Genomic DNA, 25,570 nt, shown 5'->3' with positions numbered 1-25,570 from the left:
ATAGAGGAGTATTACTCTCTGGTTGCCGTAGTTGTTTCAGGGCTCTCGCCCGCTTTTACATCAAACAAAATACTCCGACTATTGCTACCGGTATATAAAAGCGTCATAAAAAAAAAAGCTCAATTTGAATACCGCAAATGTTTAGCAGACTCAATAGGCAGTTCAATAGCGAAACGACCAAGGATATGGGCAACCATAGAAAACAGTGATATCTATTTCGCATGGACTCATCGTATCTACAAATCCTGTAAACCGGGAAAATATGTAGTAAACCATATAGTGTATTATTGTGACATATATACATGATATCTTCGATGAGCCACCTTAAACCATAAAATTATGACATTGTCTGCTCCTATTTGCTCGATAAAGATCACATCGAAAACAATCTGCAATGCATCAATCGAGTGCGATAAAACCAAACGAAAATGAATCTGAACGGTAATGAATCCTGATATTTAGCAATTGCACGTATTTAAAATAGTCAGTGAGCATTCATCCCTGAACGCGGCCTATGATGAGGCACGCTAGCCAGTTTCCAACCTATTTTCATCTAACCCACATTGAATCTTCAATGAACTACACAACCAAAATATTAAGGTCGTTGTGTATTTTTTCCTGTTTCGCTGCGGCGTTGGCCATGTTCCACAAAGATCAATCTTTTAATTCGTATAAACGTGCTAATTCTCACGTAGTTAATGCGATCGACAAGGTCGACATGTATCCACACGGAACAATGGAATCGTAGCACGTCTCACTATTTACCTTCAGATTTACAGTGATGCGGAAAGGTAGATATTCGGCCTCATTAAGAGCACATATAAAAACCCACTTCCTGTACTGACATACATAATAGCTTACGAAGCTAGTTCTTTTCTCATATTTGCGGCTTCGGCCCTCGTAACAGCTTTAGCCACATTCAGTAGTTACGGATGAATATACCCACACGCAATAACTTAGCTAGTAATGTATTTTCTTGATAACTTTAGCATCGAACCCGGCCATCGGCAGATCTTCTTTGAGCTGGGAGCCAGCTGAAGTGTCTAGCAGCAGTACTCGAGACATAGACGGTGAATATAACATATTACTATTGATCACCAAGTGAGCTAAGTTCCAAGCTACCCAACGCGTACTAGTTATTCTTTTGTCGATTCATTGTTTTTGATAGGAGCTAATGCAGCTTGTTCCTATGCTTCTGACGGACTGAAGGTAAACAAACGGTCTGAGCAAGCTGTAGATTGTTCCTATTTTGAATTAAGAGCATGTCTTCGTCAATAAAGTCCGCCGTGTCTTCGCACAATTTATTCTACGCATTCAAGGCCCGTTATAATGGCGACGGGGAAACGATAGCGACGTACTTAGCACAAATAGTTAACTTCAACGTACTGAATAGTTATTTATGCTCGGTGGCAGTCAAAGCCGATCACTAAACTTCTAATTACGGGTCGGCATTGACGACAGCAGTGTCAAGTACTCTTTGTTAGATCTATGAAGTAGTACTAACCTTATTTGACGGTTCCTCGAGTCTTGTATATGACGAGCGAGCATCATTTGCATCCCGACCTTCGACCCTTGTAATAAGGTCCCTGAAAAGTTCAATTAGCTCTTAACCGTTTCTACAGCCTTTAGTTAATTCATGTTTACATCAATACCGGTAAAACGATAGCCATCAGTAAACATTATTGTGGAGTTAGACATCGTACGAAAGAAACCAATAATTCACATCTACGCAAAAAGCATATGTCGTCCATTAAATATTATGAAAATAACGTACTAGCTCGCCTTCGTTCCTGAATCTGAAATCACACAGCCAACCATCCGTACCTGTGAATCCTCTCAAGCTCCTGCCGAAGTTTTGCGCTTTCCTCTTCCAACTTTGGAGTGATCTTCTTTTCTTCGTAATACCTTTTTTTCCACATATCGTGCACTGGAAAAATATAATTATATCGGAGAGATATATTCTGGCAGCATTCAGGACCAAGTAGCCAATATACATAAAACCTTATTGTATATCTAGTTTTTTTTTTATTATTGAGACCATATTTACTCATTGAATGTTGGCCCATATTTTTTGCAAGACGCAGCTAAGCTACAGCAAACTATATATTCCTCTGTTATACAAGTAATTATAGGTACTCAGGTACAAAAATCACATAAATATTTTAAGAAACCTAAATGGTGCAGCAGGACGTAAAGTTAATGGTACAACAAGCTATCGGCTGTATTATGTGCACTATTGTCATTTTTTTCGCACTAAAAATGATACCGTAAAATGCGATCAGCCGTACGGGTTTTAGTCTTTCGGATGATAAAAATTGGAGAAGTAAGGATCCTCAACAATTGAAACCATCTTTAGGTCATATTATTATTATATTAAGCTATATGTTTTTCCTTTTTAATTATTCGTTCGCTGGTTGTCAAGCGTTACATACAGCGAGAAAGCACGTCGGTTACTCTTCAAATGTATCCAAGGGCAAAATTATTTCCACCCCTTATTTCGGACTTTAAAAATGAGTATGTCGAGGAGCAAAAACTATGCTTGAAAACTACCCCATTTTATACTTCCTTCGTGTTAAAAGGCTACAAAAGCAATCCAAATATGTGTACCGCGTTCGGCAAGGACTCAATAGCAAAGAGCTATGGAGTTACGTTTCTGTTACCTCCCTTCGAAACGGCTGAGGGCAATCCCTGGCGAATTCGAGAATTCTAATAGACGGCCTTCTCTGGGACTTTGAGACTTTTGGGACTTTGAGTAAAGCTTCTAGTTATAAAATCCTCATTTCAATAGCTTCTTGAGCCTAATAAAGTATTACTAAAAGTGTCAAACTGTTTCCTGTAACATACTTAGAGCCCGCATCAAGCGATATGTACGAAACGATAACAGTAGCTTCTACATTGTATAAAACATTTGGCTGCTCGTAACCCAAAGCATTATTTTAACATTAACAACTAAAATGTAGAGTTAACCGGATCCCGGATTACGGGATTCTTATAGGCCCTCATTGTTGCACACCAACGGCGTTGAGAGTTATTGCAGAAGTCGCTTTCAGTTCCAAATTCCATTATAAAAGCTTAGCTAGGTACGGTGACGCTGCACAGCACAAAAAATATTAGTGATAAATTAAGCCTAACGTTATTTTCTAAATACATTTCTACATACATGAAATGAAAACACGATTTTAGGGGGGGCTACGTCCAAAAAAAAATCCTACTTTTCAAGTTTTTAAGCTAAATGATACCATGATATAAAAATACAGACCACATTTACTTCAAGGTTAATTCCCTTTTGACCTTAAACTAGGTTACATATGTATTTGAACCTGTCTCATAAAGATTCTCGCGTACCGACATATGGTTAATAAACCTACCATTGGGTTGAATGCTAAGGAATACGGCCTATGAGATGACTATCACAATGTGTACAACTAATAATTGCAGTTTTAGAAGAGATTTCTATCTAAAAAGAAGGCAGTATATATTTAAGATAAATTTAGCGGAACATTGCATCGCTGTCTTGACAGTTGTGTCTATCTAGCCACTATAAGAGATTTAACAGCGCTGTTCCACTTGAATGTTTATTGATACCTTTATCAAAGGATTTGAACTTAACGAGATGTGTTTCGAATAGCGTGTACTGCAATGACATCTTACCCATATCGTACAGAGATAACCAATTTTATTTTAAAACCGCGATTCTCAGAGATAGGAAGAAGTGGATAAAGGCAGTTTTGCAAGACATTCCACTAAGGCAGGAATTTGCTAAAGGAGAAACTTGCGGTTAAGCCCATTGTTGAAGAAGTTCATTCGTCGTCTAGGTAATACCTTGGTTGTAGCGCCCACTATAGACTGCGTTCATCTCTGACCTATACCAGAGCGCTAACTAGAATCAATAACTAGATGCCAGCTATGGTCGTATTCATCGCTGTTTAGGCAATGTATTTATGTATTGATGAATCACCCTTGTGTAGAACTGCTCCACTTTGGCTCCCTAGAGAACGACGGCAGGGTCTCGAACAAGACGAACTAGAGGATATTCGAGTCCCTAGCTAGCAGAGTCCGCAGAGGCACTTAAAACACTCATTATATTGCACTGCATATGTCAATGTTGCTTGGAATGAAAGGAAAAGTATAAAAAGTAGTTTATTTATTGCTATACAAAACATTCCACTAACATAACCGGACCATTTTCGTGTCTATATTTTTCTATCGAATTTTTCTATGTGAACCCACCTAAACAGATATCGGTCATCTCTGGCCTAGGTGGAATTGCCTTACCCGTCTCTTTTTCTTGGATAAGTTTTCCCTGTAGTCCCTTAACGTGTCTGACCATCTCCTCTTTCTGAGCTTCGCATTCCCGTCTTTCTGCTCGTAAATTATCCAATTTAGCACGTAGCTTCTCCACTGCATGAACAGATAAAACGAATAAAAGGTACATTGTTGCTAATTAATCAGTGATACGACCTAGATCGCATTCAGCTCTGCAGGCACAAACGGAACAAACATTAGTGTGATTTTGTGATCAAACCTTGTGTAGTAGCAAACGGCAAACGGTTCAATGCGTTTGGGACGGTACAGTTTGTTTAGAAAAGTCGTTCCTCCATATTTTCAATTTGTTGAATTCTGAATACGCATTCTCTCTGCCCCCGAAACGGACGGCGAACCCGCGGGCGACTATTTAGTCATTCAGCTAATCAATCGATAATTAATTTACCGTCTGTTGGTAGAAATATATATATGTACGTGCATATAAAACTAATATATGTGGAGCATGAATTAGGAAAACACAAGTAACAGCGTATCAATCAATGTTGAATGTATAGTGCTTACTATTACTTAGTGATGGCCTAGGATTTGCACTTTTGTTTGAAGACTAAAGTCGAACTTTTAAACGCAACGTTTTGAGTTAATAACCCGTTCACTCCACATCCTATAACTTGTGTTTTTTGAAAATCACTTCCAACTAACCGTGCTGGCAGAGGTGTTAGTCGTGCAATGTGCTGCTGCACCAGAGTGACGCTGATACTTGGGACCAGGTAAGAAGCCGCCGGCACGAGCGTCGCGCGGGTCGGCATGGAGCCACGGACGCCCCCAGCATTGGCTGTGTGTACGTAAAATAACGTTCACACAGTACCGAATGCACATAGTTAAAATAATAATGCTCATGCTAAAAACTACTGTGGCGGCACAACAACAATAGCAACGACAACAACAACAACAACAACAACACTTGTAAATCTGGATAAACTGAGATGTCTAACACCGTTGCAGGTGCTATTTGTTTCGATAAGAACGTCTTAGGCTTAAGACGTCGGCGAGACTGTTAAATCAATGTAAACAATTCGAATAAACGTCATATCCGAAACACTCAAACTTAGCGAAGAAGCCAAGTATGTTGTTCAGACGCTTCTACACAACACAATCAATATTTTGATGTGATCTAAAACTGGCCTATGTGCTGAACTGTGGTGACATAGAAAATATTGCAATAATTCGGCGGACAACATCCGCAGCGATTGCCTCCTCCCGCATCAGGACTACTGCTAGATCGTCCGCTGTTTGGGCTGGTGCACCAGGCCGAGCCCGCACGCGACGGCCCGGCGGCGCCCGGCCTTTCACGCCTCTGAGTAATCTGGGTTGTGCTACGTGGGGGATCGGTCTCATTGACTCGTTCCCTCTGTTCGTATGGGGCGATGGCGACGGTCTGTGCCGTCATCTGAGATTTGGACGTACTCTCTTCATGTCGTTGCTGTTCCATTTCTGCGACGGACTTGGATTGCAATCGGCTGAGCCGTCCTTCCCCATTGTTGACTGAGGCGCGCGAGTTAACCCGGCAGATACCGTTACCACTGCTGCCAAGCTTATGCAGCGCCACACTTTCGGATTTTGATCGCTTGAGACGGTTGAGGTATTTGTCGGGAGGTGGGGGCGACTTATTTCGGCGGGTTCGGGCGGGAGACTTGCGGGTTCGTGTGGGCGCGGGAGCTTTCGGCGGCAGTACAGTAGACGGTTTAGCTCCGCGTTTCACGCTTCGAGTGGATTTTTTGCTTGGGACTGTATCGCTGTGCAAGATTGGTACGACGGCAACGGCGTCACCTATATCGCTCCTTCGAAAATCAGGAGAGCTACCGCGGTCCTCCTCGGTGGCGTGACCTGAGTCGTTAGGCAGCGACATCGAGTCATCCAGAGTAGTGGTTTTTGAATCGGGGGTACGAAGCCCGGTCGACTCGGCGTCATCTGACGGAGCACCGGCAATTGCTGCGGGCTCGTGATGCTCGGGATGGGTCGTCGGGGCAGCTGTTTCTTCAGCGGAGATACCGGCAGCATTAACTTCATCTTCGCCTTTGTCATATACGCGGTCATTTGCAACGTCGCCTCCTTTTACAAAATTCGAATCTAGAACTTCGGGATCTGTACTTTCTTTATTATCATTACCAGCTTTAACTATTTCTTCTCGCTCCTCTTTGCTATCTGGGGTCATCTGATCGCCGTCCTGACTATCAAATAAAAGTCCGTCCTCTGGAATATCTTCCGTTGTGGTGTCCTCCGCGTCCTCGACGTCTGTCGGATGAACGACATTTTCAGTTGATGCAGATTCTTCTTTGGTACAAGCCTCGCCTTTTTCAATGATCATAGTATCGCCAGACAATCTGGACTCGCTTCCATCGACTGGGAAAGCCTCAACTACGGTGACGACGTCCTCAGATGTCGTGATCGACTTACTATCTTCGTGTGATAAGCTGGTAGAGTGTACCGAAGCGCTAAGCGTCCGAGCAGCGTTGTTAACACTATCATCAATGATTGTTTTTGCCGATTTGATAAGTCCTAATGAGAGCTGCTGCTGCTGTTCTTCTTCATCGTCCTTTTTGCTCTCCTTGATAAACGTTTCACCGCGCGCTATACCTGATGACCCGCGGCTGCCTTGTTTCGTTGCTGATGAGGCCCGCGAAGCCCCCTTGGGAACGATGGATGTGGCTGAGGCGGCCCGTGATGATGTTTTAGGAAACACGGTTGCTGAATTTGCGCGAGAAGTTCTTGGGGGCGCTGCAGCAGAGCTAGTCCTGGACACTTTTTGTAATGTCGGTGACCATCGGCTTACTCCTGAGGAACTTCTTTTACTTGCCGCGGACATCTGCGAGCGATGAATTACAGCAGAGGCTGTTCGACTACTGGCAGCAGGCGCACTATGAGCGCTGCCAACTACTGATCCTCTTTGAGCTACAACAGGAGGGCTGGGTGGAACTACGGGTGTTGATGAAGTGCACGCGACCGGTTGGCCGTTGTCGACATCAAGATCTTCGTAGGGCTCATGGAGTTGGTCATCGCTTTTGTCATCGTAGACGTCTCCAGGGTGTTGACGTTGACGCTCAGTGTATTCAAACTCTTCAGGTTTCTTCTGTTCGCTCTCAACATCTGCTATAGCTTCTGTGACTTGAAACGCGCTTCCACTCCGCTCTGATATTGCGCTTAATGGAGAGATGAAATCTGACTCTATCTCTGGACGTGATTCCCCTGTAAACTCTTCGCGGGCGTCTTCGGTGTCGTCGTCAACAAGGTTGCTCTCCGGCGTCGTCTCTATATTGACCTCTACCATCTGATCTCCAGGAGTCGTAACGTCGCTCTCGTAGTTGCCTTTGTCAGCGAGGTCGGTACTTGGCGTATCTCGTTCGACGCCATCAATGTCCGATTGTTCGGTAGTAGATTCTACCGCCGACTCTTCTCCGAGATTTGCGGGCGCATTACTGTCTTTTACTGAAAAGGATACACTGGCTACAGGTGCTTCTGATGCTGTTATGATTTGGCTGTTTTCCGCGCTAGCTCCGTTTCTAAATTCGTTCGCTGGTTGTGGCTCTGCTACATAGTCGACTGGAGTCGACACAGCAGTTGCAGTGACGGTAGCTAAAGCCTCGGCAAAAGCGTGCTGGTCATGATCTTTGTCGACGTTGTTCAAATGTCTAGAGTTCTCACTAGCAGATGTCACACGTTCAGGCTCCTTTTCGTTGTTATTTTGGTTATCTGTTTCATTGGCGGCCGAGTCTATAGCATTAGCAATGGCAGAAACCATTTTCTCCACGAAGTCCGAGACTGCATTTTCTATGGTACCTATTTTGTCACTTTCTGTATCTACGACGGCTTCAGATGTGGTGTTGCACGCGCTGACATGTCCATCTGCCTCGTCTACGTTGCTGCCGTTCGCTAGTTCTATAATACTATTTACTACCCCAGGATCGTCTTGCTCGTTGTTTTGTAATGCAGAACCATTTTCTTCTATGTGATTTGTGGCAGAAATTTCATTTGGTTGTACTTCGTCGCTATGGCCTGAACCGATCATGGCAGCCTTGTGCGATATAATAATATCTTCTCCTGCAGCGGCTCCGGCGAGTTTCGTTTCTGACCCATCCTCACCAGCGCCATTGGTTTGCGTGGTAATGTCTCCGATTTCCTTCACGGAGACAGCGATTGAGAGCGACATCGGATTTTGGGTCAGACTCGTTGGTGACGACTTGGGCGCGGGTTGAAAACACTTAGTAATATTTTCTCCTTCGTACTGTAAGTCTTCAAGCTTTCCAGACTCATCAACGAGAGAAACTTTTGTCGCTTTTACAACCGCGCTTGACGTATGGCGAATTTGCCGCGAGCTCCGCTTAATGATGACCATTTGTCTAGTGCTAGACTTACCTCCGTCATTTGGTGTTGTACGAAGTACGTGCCCTTCCCCGTTGCCATATTCGAGGTACTTACTGCGTCGCTGTGAGTGGCTTGCAACACTTTGACCATTGAGATCATGAAGCGAGTGGCCGTAATGACTTTGCCCGACAAGAAGACTGTTTGCAGTATTGTTGGGTTTATTACTAAGATATATGCAACTATCACCACTTGCGTAAAGGTCGGGCGCGCTGCGGTTCAAAAAGCCCGCGGCTGTGCGAAGATCGACCACGCTCGTTTCGTGCACATCGTCAAACGCTTCGCGAAAAGTGTCCGTTTCTTGTTCCTCGTCCGAAGGTAACAGGCGCCTGAAATGATGTCCAACAGAAAAACATCAAATGCGAGTTTATTGTTTGGCGATTTGCACAGCAGCCAATACGACGCCTCATAAACGCTTTTTTGCATTAGCAATCAAATTAGTTACCAGTCAGAATCAAAAGCGGTATGAAGTACCATATAAAACGGAAGTTAAAACGTATATTACATCTCATCTATATTCTAAATATATTCAACCTGCAGCCGAATGGCGGGATATTCCAACTGGCTGGCTGATCATAAAATAATTCTGCCTTCTCTATAAAATTTGTGTTTTGTAGATTTGGTCGGGAGGCACCTTGAATTTGTAAATTGAACAGTCATAGTTGAATACTGCCTAAAACGAAGAAAGAAACAACTACAGAATGGAAACAACAAAAAGACAAACTTTTTCTCAAGTGATAAATGTAAATTTCCATATAGACATAACTCTCATTCGATGCAACATCAGCTGTATTCTGTTCTCAGAATGTAGTTGACACCCCTGATTGTCATCAACACGGATAGTTAATACAGATTTGGCACAATTAAATGTTAAGAGTGTTAGAACAACCTTCATTGCCGTCATTCTGGCACCATTTGGTATATAGAGAAAAAAAAATCATGGGGCAAGACTGTATACATAAGTTGAAACGAATAGCACAGACAGTCAGGTACTAGTGATTAATGATTTCAAACGTTACACGAGGGCTATATAATCGTATATTTTTAAGAGATCCTAAGAATTTTACAGATGCGTTGCACTGAACGATGTCATTGGCCATTCATTGATTTTGACTAATTCCGTCAGACTTCACATAAGTGCATATGATTTAAGTTTTAGTGAGAGACAGGGCGGAGGCGAGGAGAAAAGGGAGGTTATAAATGAACAGTATAGATAGCAAAAGGAAATGAGGTATCGATATTAGTTATGCACGAACCCGACTCGTATGCCCTAGAAACAACCTCGGTTAAGTACTGAAAGTTCACTCTGGTGAAGTTCAAACACGTTCACTGAATAGAAAAAAAGCAGTACAAGCTACTAACTTACAAGTTCCGTATCAAGAGCTCTAATGACCACATGCATGCGTGCCAATGAAGAACTAACCCTGTCTTGTAATCCTGGTTGTTAGAGGGCTGGTTACCTCCCGGTGGTTTGTTTTGATGGCATGTCTTTTTGCTTCTGCCTCCTGGTGTTGCCTGTTGCAAAGATCTTGTCCCCCCGACTGCCCTGTGTCCCGCTTGGGACACAATATGCCCGTTTATCGCCCTTTTCCCTTTTCCAATTTCTCCTTTTTCGATTTTTTTCGACGAGATTATACTTTTGCTGCCGACGAGATTTCTATCAGCGGTGGCAATTGCGCCAAATTTATCGCCGCCCTCCTTCGAGTATGATGATATTGTCGAGTTAGTTAACAACGACTCCCTACGCTGTTGATTACTATTGCCATCACCGGCACCGCTTTTGTTACTATTACGGTTGTCTGAATGACTTTGTTTCTCTGCGTCACTGTTGGTTTCAATCTCGACCGGACGAATACCGCTTCTCGGTCTGATTTCGTTAGCTCCATTAGAGTCGGTATGAATACCGTTATCTTTTTGGTTATCGTCGTTGTCGCTTCCGTGCGCAGTGCTGTTTCTTTTAGGCAACAGTCGATTTTGAGAAGAGGATGTTTCCTTCTCTTTTCCGGCCAGAGAATTTTGTTCACTGCTGTCACCGCCACCGCCGCGATTTCCTCCTTTGACAACCTTCGGTTCCTCGCCACTTCCGGGTGGAGATGGGGATTCTACGGCAAAAAAGCAAAACAGAGGGAAAAGCAAGCATTGACATCAATGGACCATCTTCATTTGCTCATAGGTGTCAACGTGTGTACGAACGTAAGTGATAATTTTGATTTGTATTATTATTTATATTAGGACTGCGTACACTGCCTATTGTTTATTTGCCAAAGGTGCTTTATACGCACTAAACCGAAACTATGATAGTGTGTATATATAATACTATAAAGAGCGATTTCTACTTTCTACGAAATCGGCAGATGTTACAATTCGTGGTAGTATAAATAGTTCTAGAACCCTTGAAATGGACTCACTCATTAGAATCAACAATGCAGGCAAGGAAAAATGTGCGCATTTGACGTCCATTTGCATTTTCAAAGTTAGTCTCTATTATTTTAAGGGGGTTTAAGGGGAAACATTATTGGCGAGCTATCGATTTGATCTTTGCTTCAGCTTAGGTCATGCGGCATATAAGCTACGGCACCTACATTAGATACGGTCAATTCAATGTAAGTATTAAATCAACGTAATGTAGAGCGAACAGCTCTCTTATGCCACGGGGTGAGCCAGTCAGGGTTGTCATATTGAAGTTTGTTGAACTCTCACTTAATAATCCCCCATAGATAACAGTACAACAGGCCCATTTCAGGCCATACGTGCTAGTCTCCATAGTGCTCACTGGAAGACATACGGTTTTCTTTTAGACATTTCAGTTAGCCATAATTACAAAAGCATTTGTAGAACACGCAGACAAACTTTTTAGCTGCGTTCGCTTTTCTAAAACATACGCTGGCATAGCGTTTTCTTTACTAGGCACCATATATTTCGTGTACAGCTTTCGTCGAAAATTTGCTTCTACCTTTAATAGGCACATCCTATATATAATGAGCAAGCCAGCGACAATTTCAGCGGTTTGTTTTTGCAATGAGGGTAAAAAAGTTTCTCGTCAGATAAAAATTGAGGATGACTTTTTGTTTCTTTCTCGGGCTAATCGAGCAGCAAACAACCCACAAATTTGTGGGTTCTATTGTCCTCATATAGCATCTGTCTGGCCCTTATGACGCGTAGCCAAGGCCTTCGTGAAAAATCCATGGCATCGTACGCCTATTCATATCAATGTTTTTCATTAAACGTTCTAGTCGAAACAAGAGAATCATTAGGAATACGCTTTTGATCGGCAGCGATTAACATTGAAACCTTCACTGTTTATTTTTTGTCGTATGATCCTTTGTTATGCTGCGGTCCAATCTGCTTCTGCTTCTCTCGTTCCAACATGGACATTTGCGATATGGTGCTTTGATGGTATGAGGCAACTCCAGAAGTTTGTAACCTTGATGAGGATTCATCCAGTGCGGAAAGATTGGATAATAGCTGATTTCCGCTCAAATTTGTAAAGCGTAAAATATTGTTCGCCTATATTCATCTAATACAAGAAGCAGAAAATGAACGCGTATCCGTCGCGATAAACTTTGCCTTACTTTAGGTGGCACACGCCGTATACGTCGTATGGTGAAGCTTGGGACGAGTACACAATTTTACGAGCTTGTGAGGATATTGTCACTCTGCTTTACTGGGATGATTAACCTCTGCGACATTCGACCGTACCCCTCACAGTACTTCCAGTTATCTAGTAACTGATCCAAGGCCTAATTCGGGACGAGGTTCGATACGAAGAGACGCATGTTTGCTTGACCTTAATGTTTCGGTAGCTGCCGCCTAAACTTATTTATAATCATATCATTTACAGATAAGGTGACGAAGGGTGCCCTAATTGAATAAACATGTAAACACAATCATGTACTGGAATTTTCGATGAGTGCAACAAGCTACATTAGCGACATGCTTACTTCGAGTCTGTCGTGTTCGTTTGAGATAATTTAATATCCTTCGTTTGAAACGCACCCTCAGTTTCCTTCATTTCCGATTTACGCGGCATAATATGAGGTCTCTTCTAAGAAGTAAGCCGCAGTTTGCGGGAGTATGTTGGAAAATATCAAACTGTCTTTTCACGAAAATATCTCAAATATTAGTTGACCTTTTGATCTCTACTCGTCTGGAGATTGTTACGTACGAACAAGAGTTCCATGAAAGAGTCAAATAATGACTTCAAACATGTCTTCCAATTTTTATGCAGAATGAAAAACCAACCTTTGTCAAGGGATATGGCTATAAATAAATGGAAATACACCCTATCATGGTAAAGGAGATGACTGCCTTAAACATACTTGGCCAATCGTGACCCTCCACAAATAACCCTCCACGTGATAAAAACGAATACTATTACAATATCAAAATATATCACCCTGTTAATACTCGATTTTGTTTCCAGAGTTGAAGATACATACATTAGAGCTATGATAGAAGATTTGCACGTATCACGTCTTGGTGTCTTCTTATAAGAAAAAAACAGATGTACATATTTGCTTGTAAAAATGACTCAACTAGTATTCAAAGTTCAAAACTTAGGGATGTGAGTGAAACTATACGAAATAAACTTTGCAGAAATTGGAACGGCGCTGCTTCTTGGACCTCTGCATTTTTCTCCTGCTGCTCATTCGTTCCTCGAACACCATAGCATTCAAGCTTTGCGCGAACTACAATAGGCTTAGCTTAGGTTTACATTTTGTTGGGTTTAAACTGAATAATCTGAGGAGCAAACGATACATTACTCGAAACAGCACCGCAAAGACTGAACCCATTATCGGAACATTCCAGCGTGACACATAAATGGGCTGGTCAATGGGCATAATCCTGCTCCAAATTTCTTGTGTGCTATGTAGGTATGGATAATTATGTTTTCAAATGAAAATCGTAAACTGTGAGGCGTTATTATTACAATTAAAAGGGTTGTAGCTATCTTTAAGACCTGACTGAATCGATCAAGTTTTCTGTCAAAGTTGTTATAAAAAAAGACTACCAGATGCCTACACGGCATTAGCATCCTCAATGTTTGCGACTTCGTGGCACATCGCGTGCCATTGCTTATTCAAGAAAACAGGTAGACCTGTTTAGAGTAGACCATTTCTCTACAATTTTTTGAGACTATTACGCCTTTGTTCCTTTCGGTAATTGAAGGTATCGGTAATAAAGCTGATCTGGCGCAGATTATTTTTCTGGCCCGTACAATGAGATCTACCATAATCGCTTGCGTTGTTTTATAAACTGACGTATTCCCGCGGAATGGTTAAAGGCAGCTCTGCATTACTCATGAGGAGACGCCGTAGTCTTTTTCAGGTGAGAGGAGCTGTTGACTGGGGCGAATGAAGCCCATTAAACATCGACTTCGATAGAACGTAACTATTTCTTATAATGTCTCCTTACTCAATAATTTGCAGCGGTTATGTATTCAAAGTGTGTGTATATAATGTGAAATACTATAAGCCATTAAATAAAGCCTAATTATTTTTGGCCGTTGTAAATCGTAGCTTGTAGGTTTCTTATACAATAGGTTTATTATAAAAAAAGAATCAAGGAATCGAAGTAGATTTTAACACTACAGGAAATGATATTTAGTGTGAAAAAAAGTATAGCAATTCAATTGAGCAGGCCAGTTTAATGTAGCAGTTTAAAACCGACGCGCAGGCTGCATTACCCTGTCCTGTTCTTTATTGTGACAGTTTTTAGGTTGCAGACTCCGTATTCCGGTCGATATCATCGGGAGAGGACCGCGCGGCTAAATGAGCGATATATATATATTGGAATACAGCATATAAACTATTCGTCAATCGAATTTACCCCGTACTGCATTTTCGCTGTTCTGGATATGAAGTTAACACTATCACTCTGAAAGTTTGCAAAAAATCAGCATCAAAGCTTGACCAAAGTCAGTAATGTCCTTCAGCTATCATAGAAAGAATGTACCGGTATGTTAATACGATGGTAATTTGAATATCAATAAAATCTCAAAATATTTTAATATTCGAAAAAATAATTTTATATATTTTAATAAATTTGAAAAGCAGCCAAAGTACGTTCTTTATAGAACTTGCGCAGTTAACGAAAGTTAACCGTGTGCAAGAGCGCACAACCTGAATATGGGCAATTGTTAAATTAGATTATAAAATAATGCACTAGACCCAAATTAGTAAACGCTCGAGAAAGTCTATATTTTCTTCTAGAACAAAATCGCAATTATTTCAAGGCTAGCAAAGAGCAAACGCGTGGCAACGCCGATACGATGTAAAAACAGTTCCTTTCAGAAACCCACACTTTAGGATGCCCTGGGATCCTGAATCCTCAAAAGGATTCAGGTAAAATTGCCATATGCATTCAATAAGTATTAGCGAGTGTCAGGAAAAAGGATTAGGGCTCTCAGTGTTACATTCAAAGGTTTGACACCAAAGGTTCCCTTCATAAATGATCATGCTGTGTTGCCGGCATTTCCAGTGGCATGTCTGGTACCATAAGAAGATAATAGATGCTTTGCCATCATACTAAATCCAAGACACATTTTTAGATAGAAGATAAGCAATTTTAGTATACGACAAGAAAAATCAGTACCGCTTACACAAAAGTTTATTGAAGATCTAAGCGTAGGCTTGTCTATTATCAAAAGGACGTTTACATCACGGATAAAATCGAATCTGCTGTTAGCAGTGATGCTATCAATGGCTTGACTTTGTGAGAGAACTTGGGCGCACCTTCAAAAGATTCGAGGATATTGCTGAAGCAAGCGGCCCCTCCATAGAAGTCTGTGCCGTAGAACATATGATTAGGATAACTGGTACCTATTATTTCTGGCTTACCGGTGATATTTATGGATTCTATCCAAAGCACGGGTAATTATTTAAATTATTACCGTAACACATAAACGAGCCAATCATCTAATTTGAATGCGCCTAATTTAGCCAGAAACAGGTCCCTTTCAAATATAATGATACTGAGATTCTCGAATCCTATGGCAGGCCATGTAGCGACAGCAGAACAGTATAATACACCTGAGCATTACCGGCTTAGCGAGTTAATCCTTACCCTGAGATTCGTCCGCGGCAGAATTATTTCCACTGTTTATTGCCAACGGTGTCGATGTCGCGACCGCAGCGTCAAAGTCCAATTGGGCAAGACTATCTCCTTCTTGATAGTCCCCGGACTTAAGGTACAGCTCGGGTTCCGCAGCCTGAAATAAAGGTAAGGAATAGACGATTTTCCAGGGTGTTCATATACAAGTACCTGATAAGCGATAGAGTACCAGTAAATAATAAACATTTGATCTGATAAAAGATATTTTCAGACTTCAATATCATTGTTAATTGGATTCCCTGAAAGGCAAGTGTTCATTAATGACAAAATGCTACTGTAGGAAAACGGAGTCATTTAAATCGTTTAAAAGTATTATGCCAGACGATGTGTACGCAAGGTGATATATATTTACATTTTATTTACCAAACTAGATCTATGTTTAAACAAAACGTACGGCAGTCCTGCGCTTTTACAGTCTGAAACTTCATGTAATTAATGAAAATGTTGTGCGAAAATAATGTGTAGAAGCTTGCATTTAATTTCAAAAAGAACTTTTCGTATTTTTTCTACAATTACAAATTTCTCACAATTTAGATATATGGTTGTAAAAGCTACATCTCAACTCTAAGGTTTATTAAAACCTAAACGAGTTTTTCTAACCTTATTGTACATTTTTCTAAACTTTACTTTGGTCTCGTACCGTATGGATTCTCGCATGGTAAAAAATCATGGGAAATTCATGGTTCTCTACGCAACGTGAAGATCACTCTATTGTCTGCAACTGCAGACTGACAAGATTACGAAGAACTAGACGTGCTCAAAGACACCGCTGAAAAGCATCATTTGTTTCTATGATAATGATACTAGTCCAAGCGCAACTCTATGATCAGAATGATGAAATCGTCATAAACGTTTCGTGATAGTACTGAACCACTGATGTCATGTGTTAACGAAAAGAGTAATACGCTGAGAGGTAGTCCATGTAGAATCTACCAGGTTCATAGTGCGTGAATTTTATAGGCAATCAAACATACATAGGCTCGATCCGAATCTTTTTATTTTTCAACTTTTCCTCAATTTTATGTTGCTGCGCGGAGAGATTATGTCGATCAGTATGGGAACATAAAATTTCGTATTTGCGTTGAATCCAGACTCATAGACTCCATTCTCCTTCAAATTAAACGTTTCGTTCGCTCTTTAACTACTAACGACACCTTTGCTGCGTAGATACACTGTTTTTCCAGATACCTAAACTAACTGCGTAGAGGTCCATTGCCAACTTGCAACGCGCTATACATCAAATTGGCATATATAACTTAAGAGGTATGATCGATTATATAAATGTCCTTTGGTAAGCAAATGTTCGTAAGGCTGAATTTATTTCGAGTTGGGTCTGCTTCCATTATATATATATATATCGTTTAGATGACATTCAGGGAAATCTGTTCACCATTTTAGCGGCACGGGCAGTTATAGCAATATCCGCTTGATAAGATGAACTTAGGCCAGCTGACCTATCGAAGTAGGAAAACAACTAATCACCATTTCGGAAGCCGATAATCTTTGCAACCCGTAGTAGTTCGCTATCAAAAGCCCGGACTAGGGGGGTTAATATAGGCTTGTCTTACCGATCGGTAAGTAAATCTAGCAAAATTGACTGAAAATGAATGAAATCCATTAATCATAATGGCCTCCACTATCGATTGCTTCCAATTAAAAATGCTTCACAAAGGCTCACAAAGCTACTCGACCGATTGGTACAGAACTCCGTAGATTCACAACTGGGAACCGAAGGTAAAATATTATTTTCAACTGCAATACCACTTCGTCTACTCCGACTCACAACTTCTACAAATGAACTATTACTCTATTTGTCCATGAAGCTAAGTCGGTCGATTCGATATTTTCCGACACTGGTTGGTTGGTTCCTTAGAGTTATGCGCTGACGTTTTTTAGTTGATCGCCAATGATGCTCACATCTTCCTCCTACCATACAGACGTAAGGCAATGATCTTCGAATTGATATTAAATAAACACATGATTAATCCTCGTATGAGTGTTACTGGTTTCCAGCAACTGAGTTATTATATGTTCTATATAGCACGGGATTCCGCTCCAATCTGTTAATAAGTAACGCGATCTAAATGACGAGCGTTGGTTTTCAGCGCATGCCGCTTCGTCGAGCATAAATAACATAAGCATATGATGATATATGGATTTGTATTGATTTTCAGAACTTGTCACTTCTAAGAGCGGTTGCTGTAGAAAATATAGAACTTACCGATTTGCTTCACTGTAGTTGTTCCGTTATCGTTGGAGATTAATTTTTTTTTATCGAGAAAATCGAAGTCGGATGGGTCATAGCAGGTTGACGTGAAGTTAAGCAAGGCTGAGTGACGCTACATTTGTATATAATATCGCTAATCATATCGGTACTGGACACCAACAACACGACCAAGTCATTCAAGTAATATATGGCTGGTTCATCATCTTGGTGGCAAATCATCTCAGTATTTTAACTTTCATGTACCCTATTCCTTTAGCTATGCATATACGTGATGCTCGTAAATTTGCGGACGTATCCGTTGAACGTTCTAAAACAATGATCCTTTAAAAAGTGTAGCTGAAAAACCTCGAACAGAACTCAGTCATGGTCTGGTTGCCATGGCAACGCTTTCAAACAGATAAATATTAACTTTTTTCAGATATTTAATTTTTATCTGAGAACTGTCTATAGATTTAATCGACAGATCAATGCGCCCACTCAAGATGTAACATGCTGCATTAGATTAGATGCCTTTCAAATTTAATATGCTTGTCTATAAAATTACGTCCGGCCCTTCTGATATTAAAGCGTTCGTTGCGATTGAAGTCGCATTAATATATATAAGGGACATTCAAAGCATGGTATAGATATAAAAATCAAACTCTCAAGCAACGAAGGTTTATAAAACAGATTCACCTAAGAGTTGGAACTTGTTTTCGATTTATGTAGGGAAATACGAGGATTACGTTGTACACAAAAGTCCCATTGAGACGAATTAGCCCATATTGTAGGACTTGAATCGTTGATCGAAGATGCAGAGTCGTACGTCATGGCGAAACTTTAATCGGGGAATAACTTAATCGACTGTCACTCGAGGTGTCACGTATAGATCCGTCTAACATTTTACTTGTAAGGGTTCAGCCCAGCTGCAACGTTGGTACGTTAACGATATGTGAAACGAATGTTGTGAATGATGTGTTTATGTGAAGCCAATACGGTCCGCTTGACGAGCAGCACGTACGTACAAACGTTTCTCTATGAAAAGGCTATTCAGCCGAAAACGAAAATTCTAACGATAACCAAAAATAACACAAATCTTAATTAGGCTAACATGAAATAGATGGCTCTCACAAGAAATCGAAGAAGAGATATTGTGTAATGCTTCTAGCCGTTTCTACCGCCTAGTTATCATGACAAAAGCCTACTGTAACGTGCTGCTGGTGACAAGTATGCGTAGGCCCGCTATGACTGACCGAACGACATGGTCTATATGACGGGTAAGCTGTACTGCTCATAATACGATCGCGTAAATAATCGATTGCCATCTATGTAAAGGAGGAATATGAGTATTGATATGGGCTACTTATGTCGCACAATGACGAACACCAGAATACTGCGTGCAAATCACAACTGTGTACTGTGATTCTTGCTTTCTGTGTTTCTTTTTTACAGATGTTTTCCGCAGGCGGAAACAGGGCTCGACCGCCTGTTCAGTATGTTAGTGAAGATATTATTTCTCAAAGATAGTATATCACACATGTTTGTTTCGCATCACACATAAAGTCTACGGGACAATGCGCTATCCTTGGTCCACTGACGGGAATAAGTTATGACACATTGAATAACGTTTGAAGGGAGCCCTTGGAGCGTCAATACATCCGATAAAGCCCGGACGACAGTACGCCGTTGGCGATGGACTAATTATATATATTTGGAGCACTCTAAGATTATTGAAGCTTGCATATTGCTATAATAATAGAGTTATACTAAAACCGTGCGCAATATTTTGGTACTTGCGTATATTGATAGCATGCAGGGTATCCTGTTAAAGGGAATGTTCTAGCGTAAGTGGGCCTCGTTTAAAGAACTCTGGTTTCCAGTGAGAATGTTACTTTGGTAAGACAGTTCTAAAGATACTATGAACAGTATGAGTATAAAAAAATAGTCCAGTAGTTTTGCGGTTTGTTGTCCCGAATTAAATTGATATCAGCGCGTATATACCATCAGCTGTAGACAATCTGAATAAAGAAAACATCTATGGCAATCAGATATACAAGGTGTATTAACTCGTCTATTCGAGAACCTTAATTATGTAATTGCAAGGTAAAATTATGTGGGGTTATGTAGGTAACTCATTTCAAAGTGCGCCGAAGGGTTGCTTCTTAAATAAACTCCCAACTGTAATGTTGGCAAAGGAAACGTTGTTTTCAAGTTCAAGAACCGGAGAACTGAATAGTTTTTTTCTCATGACTTTTTGAGGCCAAACAAATACAAAACGTGTGTCAAAGAAAATATCCAAGGACATAATGGCAAATCCTGTTCGCTCGACATTTTGCTATATTCATTCAATGAAATTAACCAGCGAAACACTAGCAGATGTTTGCAAGAACAGCTCGGGAGCTCGCTCAACGCTAGAAACATATTGACACAGGTATTCGTATGGTGATTATTTCACAAAAGATTATGCCACTTCAATATGAAGCGTTTTGCTATAGTTAGGTTACCTGTCATAGCTCAAAGATATCTCACATGTTTCAACTTATGCATGCGTTTGCTTTTGAGAACGGCTGGCGGATAGATTTGATAGAAATTCGTAGCTAACACCTTAGCAGATAGCAACTGCATAGGGTAAAACTAATCTCGTTCTTGATCGAAAATTTTATCGAGTAATAATTATTAAGCAGATGTCATACGTCCGATTGCATTTATCGGAGAAAATAATAAATATATAGGTAAAGAAGTAAATAGTACAAATGATGGAAAACATCGATGTTCAGAGGCCACTCATCTTGTAGAGGCCTTAAAAAGCAATTACTCCAACACGAATCAAAGGCATGTTCTCTTCAAAGATGTATAGATAGAGATAATTAGATTTAGCGGAGCCACTTCAGTTGCGAAACGTTCCATTGCGATGTTACCACAAACACATATGTGTCACCAGTCGGAAGAGAGATAGTTTCTGTCTACTGGCCGTTTTTCGCTCTCCTTGTTCATAACGTGAAGATGTTTATCCCTCATCAACCGTAAATGATGTCTAGATTTGTTGCACAGCCTGCCTGCACCGCGCAAATAGCGTCAGGTGTTCGCGACACGAATAGATACTTTGTTTGTGGAGCCTGCAGATTATCGTTCAGGCGTACCGGCTGGGAGAGAACAAGCGTGTAATTATGGCAAAATGAGAAACGCGATGCTTTCATAGAACATTGCAGAAGAGAGATCACGTTCAAGACCTCCGTCGCGTCCAATGCCGCAATACTTATCAGTGAAAACTGCAAAACGACTTGGTCGAAGAACAAAAACAAACTATTAAGTTAAGACAACAACGCATCGAATCAATTGCTGGCTTAGACGAAAAGCATATTACAAGAATCAGGTTTACCCTACCTGAGCTGATGTTAAACGCCCTACAAACTATAAGAGCGTTACATAAGCGACCGCGTGCTAGGTCTCCCCCAAGCACATAAGATAAACTTTCCCACATTATTCGACGAATGTCATTCGACGACATAATGCTGCTGATTGGGTCTGATAGCAAACGCATGGCTAACATAGCAAACTACAAATAATAGATAGTCTACAAAATAGCAGTGCAGTAATACGAGCTTTTGCCAGCGTCCACAATAGCAATGCGAACACCAGCGAAGCTCATGAGGTTGAAACAAGAAAAGGGCATGAAGACAGGAAGTAGAGCGTTTCCAGTCGCCGCCATTAAGTAGCACAAAACGAACAGGGCATTTCTGCGACCACGAGAATCCGATCGTACAATATTGAAGATGTGCCTTCGTTGCCAAATTTATGCAAATATAAACACACCAAGAGGTACGCAAGGCTTGTATCGATATGCCAATATTGTTATGAACATCCTGTCAGGCACATACAGCTGATTTTTATATAACAAATTTACCACCTGTCGTGCAGAAACCGGGTTCGCACGACACGTAATAGTACTGTAGTAATATCAATTTCCAAGCTAGTTAAATGAAAGAACATGTTTGAACTAGTAAACGCCACTTTTTCCCCCTATAACCTGGTAACACATCATGTTGCCACCCATTTCTAAGAATGATGTACTCCCCAAGAATTTTGGTCGGAACCTCGTTTCGGATCATCTGATCCGGCACACCTTTAATCGAAAGCGTTTTAGCAGCCAGCCTTGCGTGCGGCTATGTAATTACTTTGACCAGTTATATGTTTGTACCTAACGTCATAGTTGGATTATAGTCACTGAAATCAATCTTAAGACAGACGTCAATATATCCAAAAGAATATTGTAAATGGACTGATCAACAGAACTCTTAGAACGTGGGCTTTCTAATTTATGCTGTGCATCTCCAACGGACGTTAGTGGCCAGAACGGCCAATAATTTGTACGGCCGAGCGTATTGCTTAATCTCCTTTCGAACTCTTAAGATAAAATATTCGTTCATAGCATATATATATATATATATATTTGTGTATACGCTATATAGAAGCTAGCTAAAACATCTATAAGATAACGTAAAAGGTTTTCTTTCTTAATTAGCGTGTGTACTAGGCTTATTCGTCCCAACGAACCTTCCGAAGTTGCTAAACGTTGCTCCGTTTAGCGAAGATCCCAGTGTGGTGAATGATGCCGCAGTTCTGTATCCTTTCCAGAGAACTGTGTTTCAAATGTTTGTTTCTTTCAAATTAGGAAATAGCAAAAAAAGTTCGCCTATGTATTTGCTACACAACGATACTCTGTTGGCTGGGGCCATGGCGCGACGAGCGGAAACTCCGACGTTGTTGTTTCGAACTGGTAGTTGTCGGACTAGCTGCTTCGGTACGGCTGCCATAAGCCCCCGCAGACCATGGCACGTACATGGAAACAGAGAGTGAGGGCATCCATCTCATCTGGCTGTGCTGCTCGTGAAACGCTGCTACTATTGCTGCAAGTGATCAAAACGAGGTCTCTGGTGGCCTAGATGGCCCCGAGGCTGGGCCGTAGCAAGCGACCAACTCTCGCCTGGATCGAACACTCCCGAACGACGGTGGCCTACTATCTGTGGTTCTGTATGAGAGGGTTTGTCAACGATACATACTCTCCACATTGGTCTATTAATATAAACCTCATAATCCACCAAATGCCATAATTTCTAAACCTCTGGCTGTATCCACATACATGGTTGCTACAACGCAAATCGTTGATTCGGCCAAAATGTATCTAGCTAGAGACGCCTGCCTACCATTTGAACAGCCCTATATAGTTGGACGTGAAGCCCTGTTGCCTACCGGCTCTGTTCTAATAGCTTGGCATGTATCAACCAACTTGGACTGAGTTACATTATATTGTGCTAGGAATACATGTACGACAGACGCACTAGTCACATCTAAACCCATCAAGCTACTGATATACACATAGTTATGATGGCCTATTTTTGTGAATGACTCAAATTTAATAGACCTTACGAAACCGCATGCTATCTTTGCGCATATTTGTAGTCTAAATTTGTAGTTGACGACTCGTACAAAATATGTTAATCTCAAGGTGCATAAAATCTTTGGTTTTATCGCGAAACGAAATATAACAAAGAAGACTTTGTGCTCATCACTCTCTGGATAGTGTAATGTCTGTCTAGCCACAAATAAAGCTAGCCAGTTGCACATCAGACACCTCTTTATTAAGCCTAACTACATAGGCAAATACAGAAATCTACCAAGTATGCGTTTATATTAGATCAGTGTGTAACATTGACTTTAAGAACCTCAGGCCTTCGTCTCTAGTGGCAGGTCAAACCTTGCTAGTACACGCTTTCGCGAAATGCGCACACGACCAATAAGGTACCGTGTTGGACCCAGTTTTGCTTGTCACTGCGGCCGACGGGGCAATTGGCAGAGCTAATACTGTTGGGTATGGAATGCTCATGAGCCAGTGGCAAGCAATAGCTCAACATGCAAAGAGTACTATTAATCGATCCGTGACAATATCATTCTTAGTGTTACAGATGAAAACAATTTGCGGGGCAGTAACGCTGAAGGACATCGGTGATAGCAAAGCGGCAGTATACAACCAACAGTAAAAGAACCAAGTGCCGACTGTGGGACCTTTCAGTTTTTAAGCTTTTCAGCAATAGGGGTACGATTGACACATCTGTTTTCAAGCGGGACTAGTTCCTTGTGTGCAGTCGATCTCCAAGGGGTTCTAAAATATAATTTTTGTTACGAGAGCATGTCGTCCTTTGACGCCAAGGTTTACCTTAAAGAAGAGGACGTTGCCTTTATTTGTAGTCATTTTAAGTTGTCTTATTCAGTATATATTATTAGTGACAATTTCCTATAAGATTTTCAGTTTTCAAGTATTATTGTCACCGTTTAAAGAAACCACGTATCGAGATATTTCGGTGGCACTCTTTTCGTATCATTTTATTTGTTTATCTGTAAAGTAGTCCCCTAGTAGAATAGTATAGAACGATCGCTACGATGCTAGCTGACCCGCGCTTAAAAATACGTTTTCAAACAATAATTTCATCACGTAAATCTTTCACATAGCATATTTGGTTCTTTTTAAACTTATTACGTACAATTTGTGTGTGGCATTGGTGTAAACATATGCCTGCTCGCGGTACTGTTATTCTTGTTTATGAAACTACTAAGATGTGCCCTAAAATAAACCGCGCTTAGCCGCTGTCGTCAGAGCAAATGTTTGATAAGGGTGCCCGGCTGTCGTAACAACTATGTAGTTAGCCTGTTCCCGACTGCCTCGCTGAATGTCAGCCCTCCCTAAGTTACATGCAACGCTATTAGGAAAACTTTATGTTCATAATTTACCATTTAGTTTTTAAGCGTACGCTTAACAAGCACGTACCGATTGCAGAAACACTTTTGCATACTTTATTCTGGTGCACACAGTCCGACACGAATAGATGCATAGGAAAAAAATTATCGCCAACTCTTCTAACAGAAATGATAGAACTTCTTCACAGTATTGCCCTGATGATATTTGTTTGCCCTATGTCATTCGCTAGCTTTTCGAGTTCCTCCGAAGTCGAAAATTCTTATCATTGCAACTGCTCAATGGCAATAACAACAACAAAAAAAAAAAAAAAAAATCAGGAAGCGTGAAACGAATGCAGTGCAGAACGGCCAGTCAAATACTCCGTTGCTTTATCGGATCGCTTTTCATTGGCTCACGCGACTGCGTACGAGTGACTGCTTACATAATGACCTAATGGCGACAACCTAATTAGTCACTAACCTGTACTTTACATTTATTCCTTACACCCGTATCTAGGTTAAACAATTGCGCGGTCACTGTTCAATGAAGCGAATGGCGATGCGTGATGACATCAGACTGTGGATCAAGTACAGCGTCTAACACAAACTAATATGTATACGCAAATATCGGGGATTTTTTTTTTATAATAGAATTTATAGTAACCTGAATAATAGTAAACGATTCTATAATTAATTGCGTTTCGTTTTTGGCTACATGTCTCGATGGGATGCCATTCGTTAAACACACATATTTACTATGAAAACGTTTTGCAAGATCACTTTCTGTCCTACTAATGTCTGAAACTTTACAAAGCCTTATTTAGATAAGGGCAATCT

At 41.0% G+C, this 25,570-nt stretch overlaps 1 protein-coding gene and 1 long non-coding RNA gene across 6 annotated transcripts in view; one reads left to right on the top strand and one right to left on the bottom strand.

Moving 5' to 3' along the window:
* LOC111265014 (uncharacterized) overlaps window positions 1–25,570 on the bottom strand; it is a 63,841-nt gene that overhangs the window by 2,361 nt on the left and 35,910 nt on the right. For 3 of the 5 annotated variants that reach the window (XM_086970307.1, XM_086970309.1, XM_086970306.1), the window contains 6 exons: window positions 15,748–15,892; window positions 10,106–10,784; window positions 8,677–9,011; window positions 4,276–4,401; window positions 1,825–1,927; window positions 1,505–1,586 (listed from right to left, as the gene is read on the bottom strand). In XM_086970307.1, the coding sequence (XP_086826433.1) occupies window positions 1,505–1,586; window positions 1,825–1,927; window positions 4,276–4,401; window positions 8,677–9,011; window positions 10,106–10,784; window positions 15,748–15,892 (1,470 nt within the window). The other 2 variants (XM_086970308.1, XM_022841334.1) reach the window with 2 other exon arrangements.
* On the top strand, window positions 10,793–14,731 carry LOC111265016 (uncharacterized). Its single transcript, XR_002683207.2, has 3 exons — window positions 10,793–10,875; window positions 13,852–14,010; window positions 14,394–14,731. It is a non-coding gene; the product is annotated as an uncharacterized LOC111265016 (long non-coding RNA).

This window comes from Varroa jacobsoni, unplaced genomic scaffold, assembly GCF_002532875.2.
Source record: "Varroa jacobsoni isolate VJ856 unplaced genomic scaffold, vjacob_1.0 scaffold_923, whole genome shotgun sequence".
Lineage (NCBI taxonomy): Eukaryota > Metazoa > Arthropoda > Arachnida > Mesostigmata > Varroidae > Varroa > Varroa jacobsoni.
This window is presented reverse-complemented; position numbering and strand designations above follow the sequence as displayed.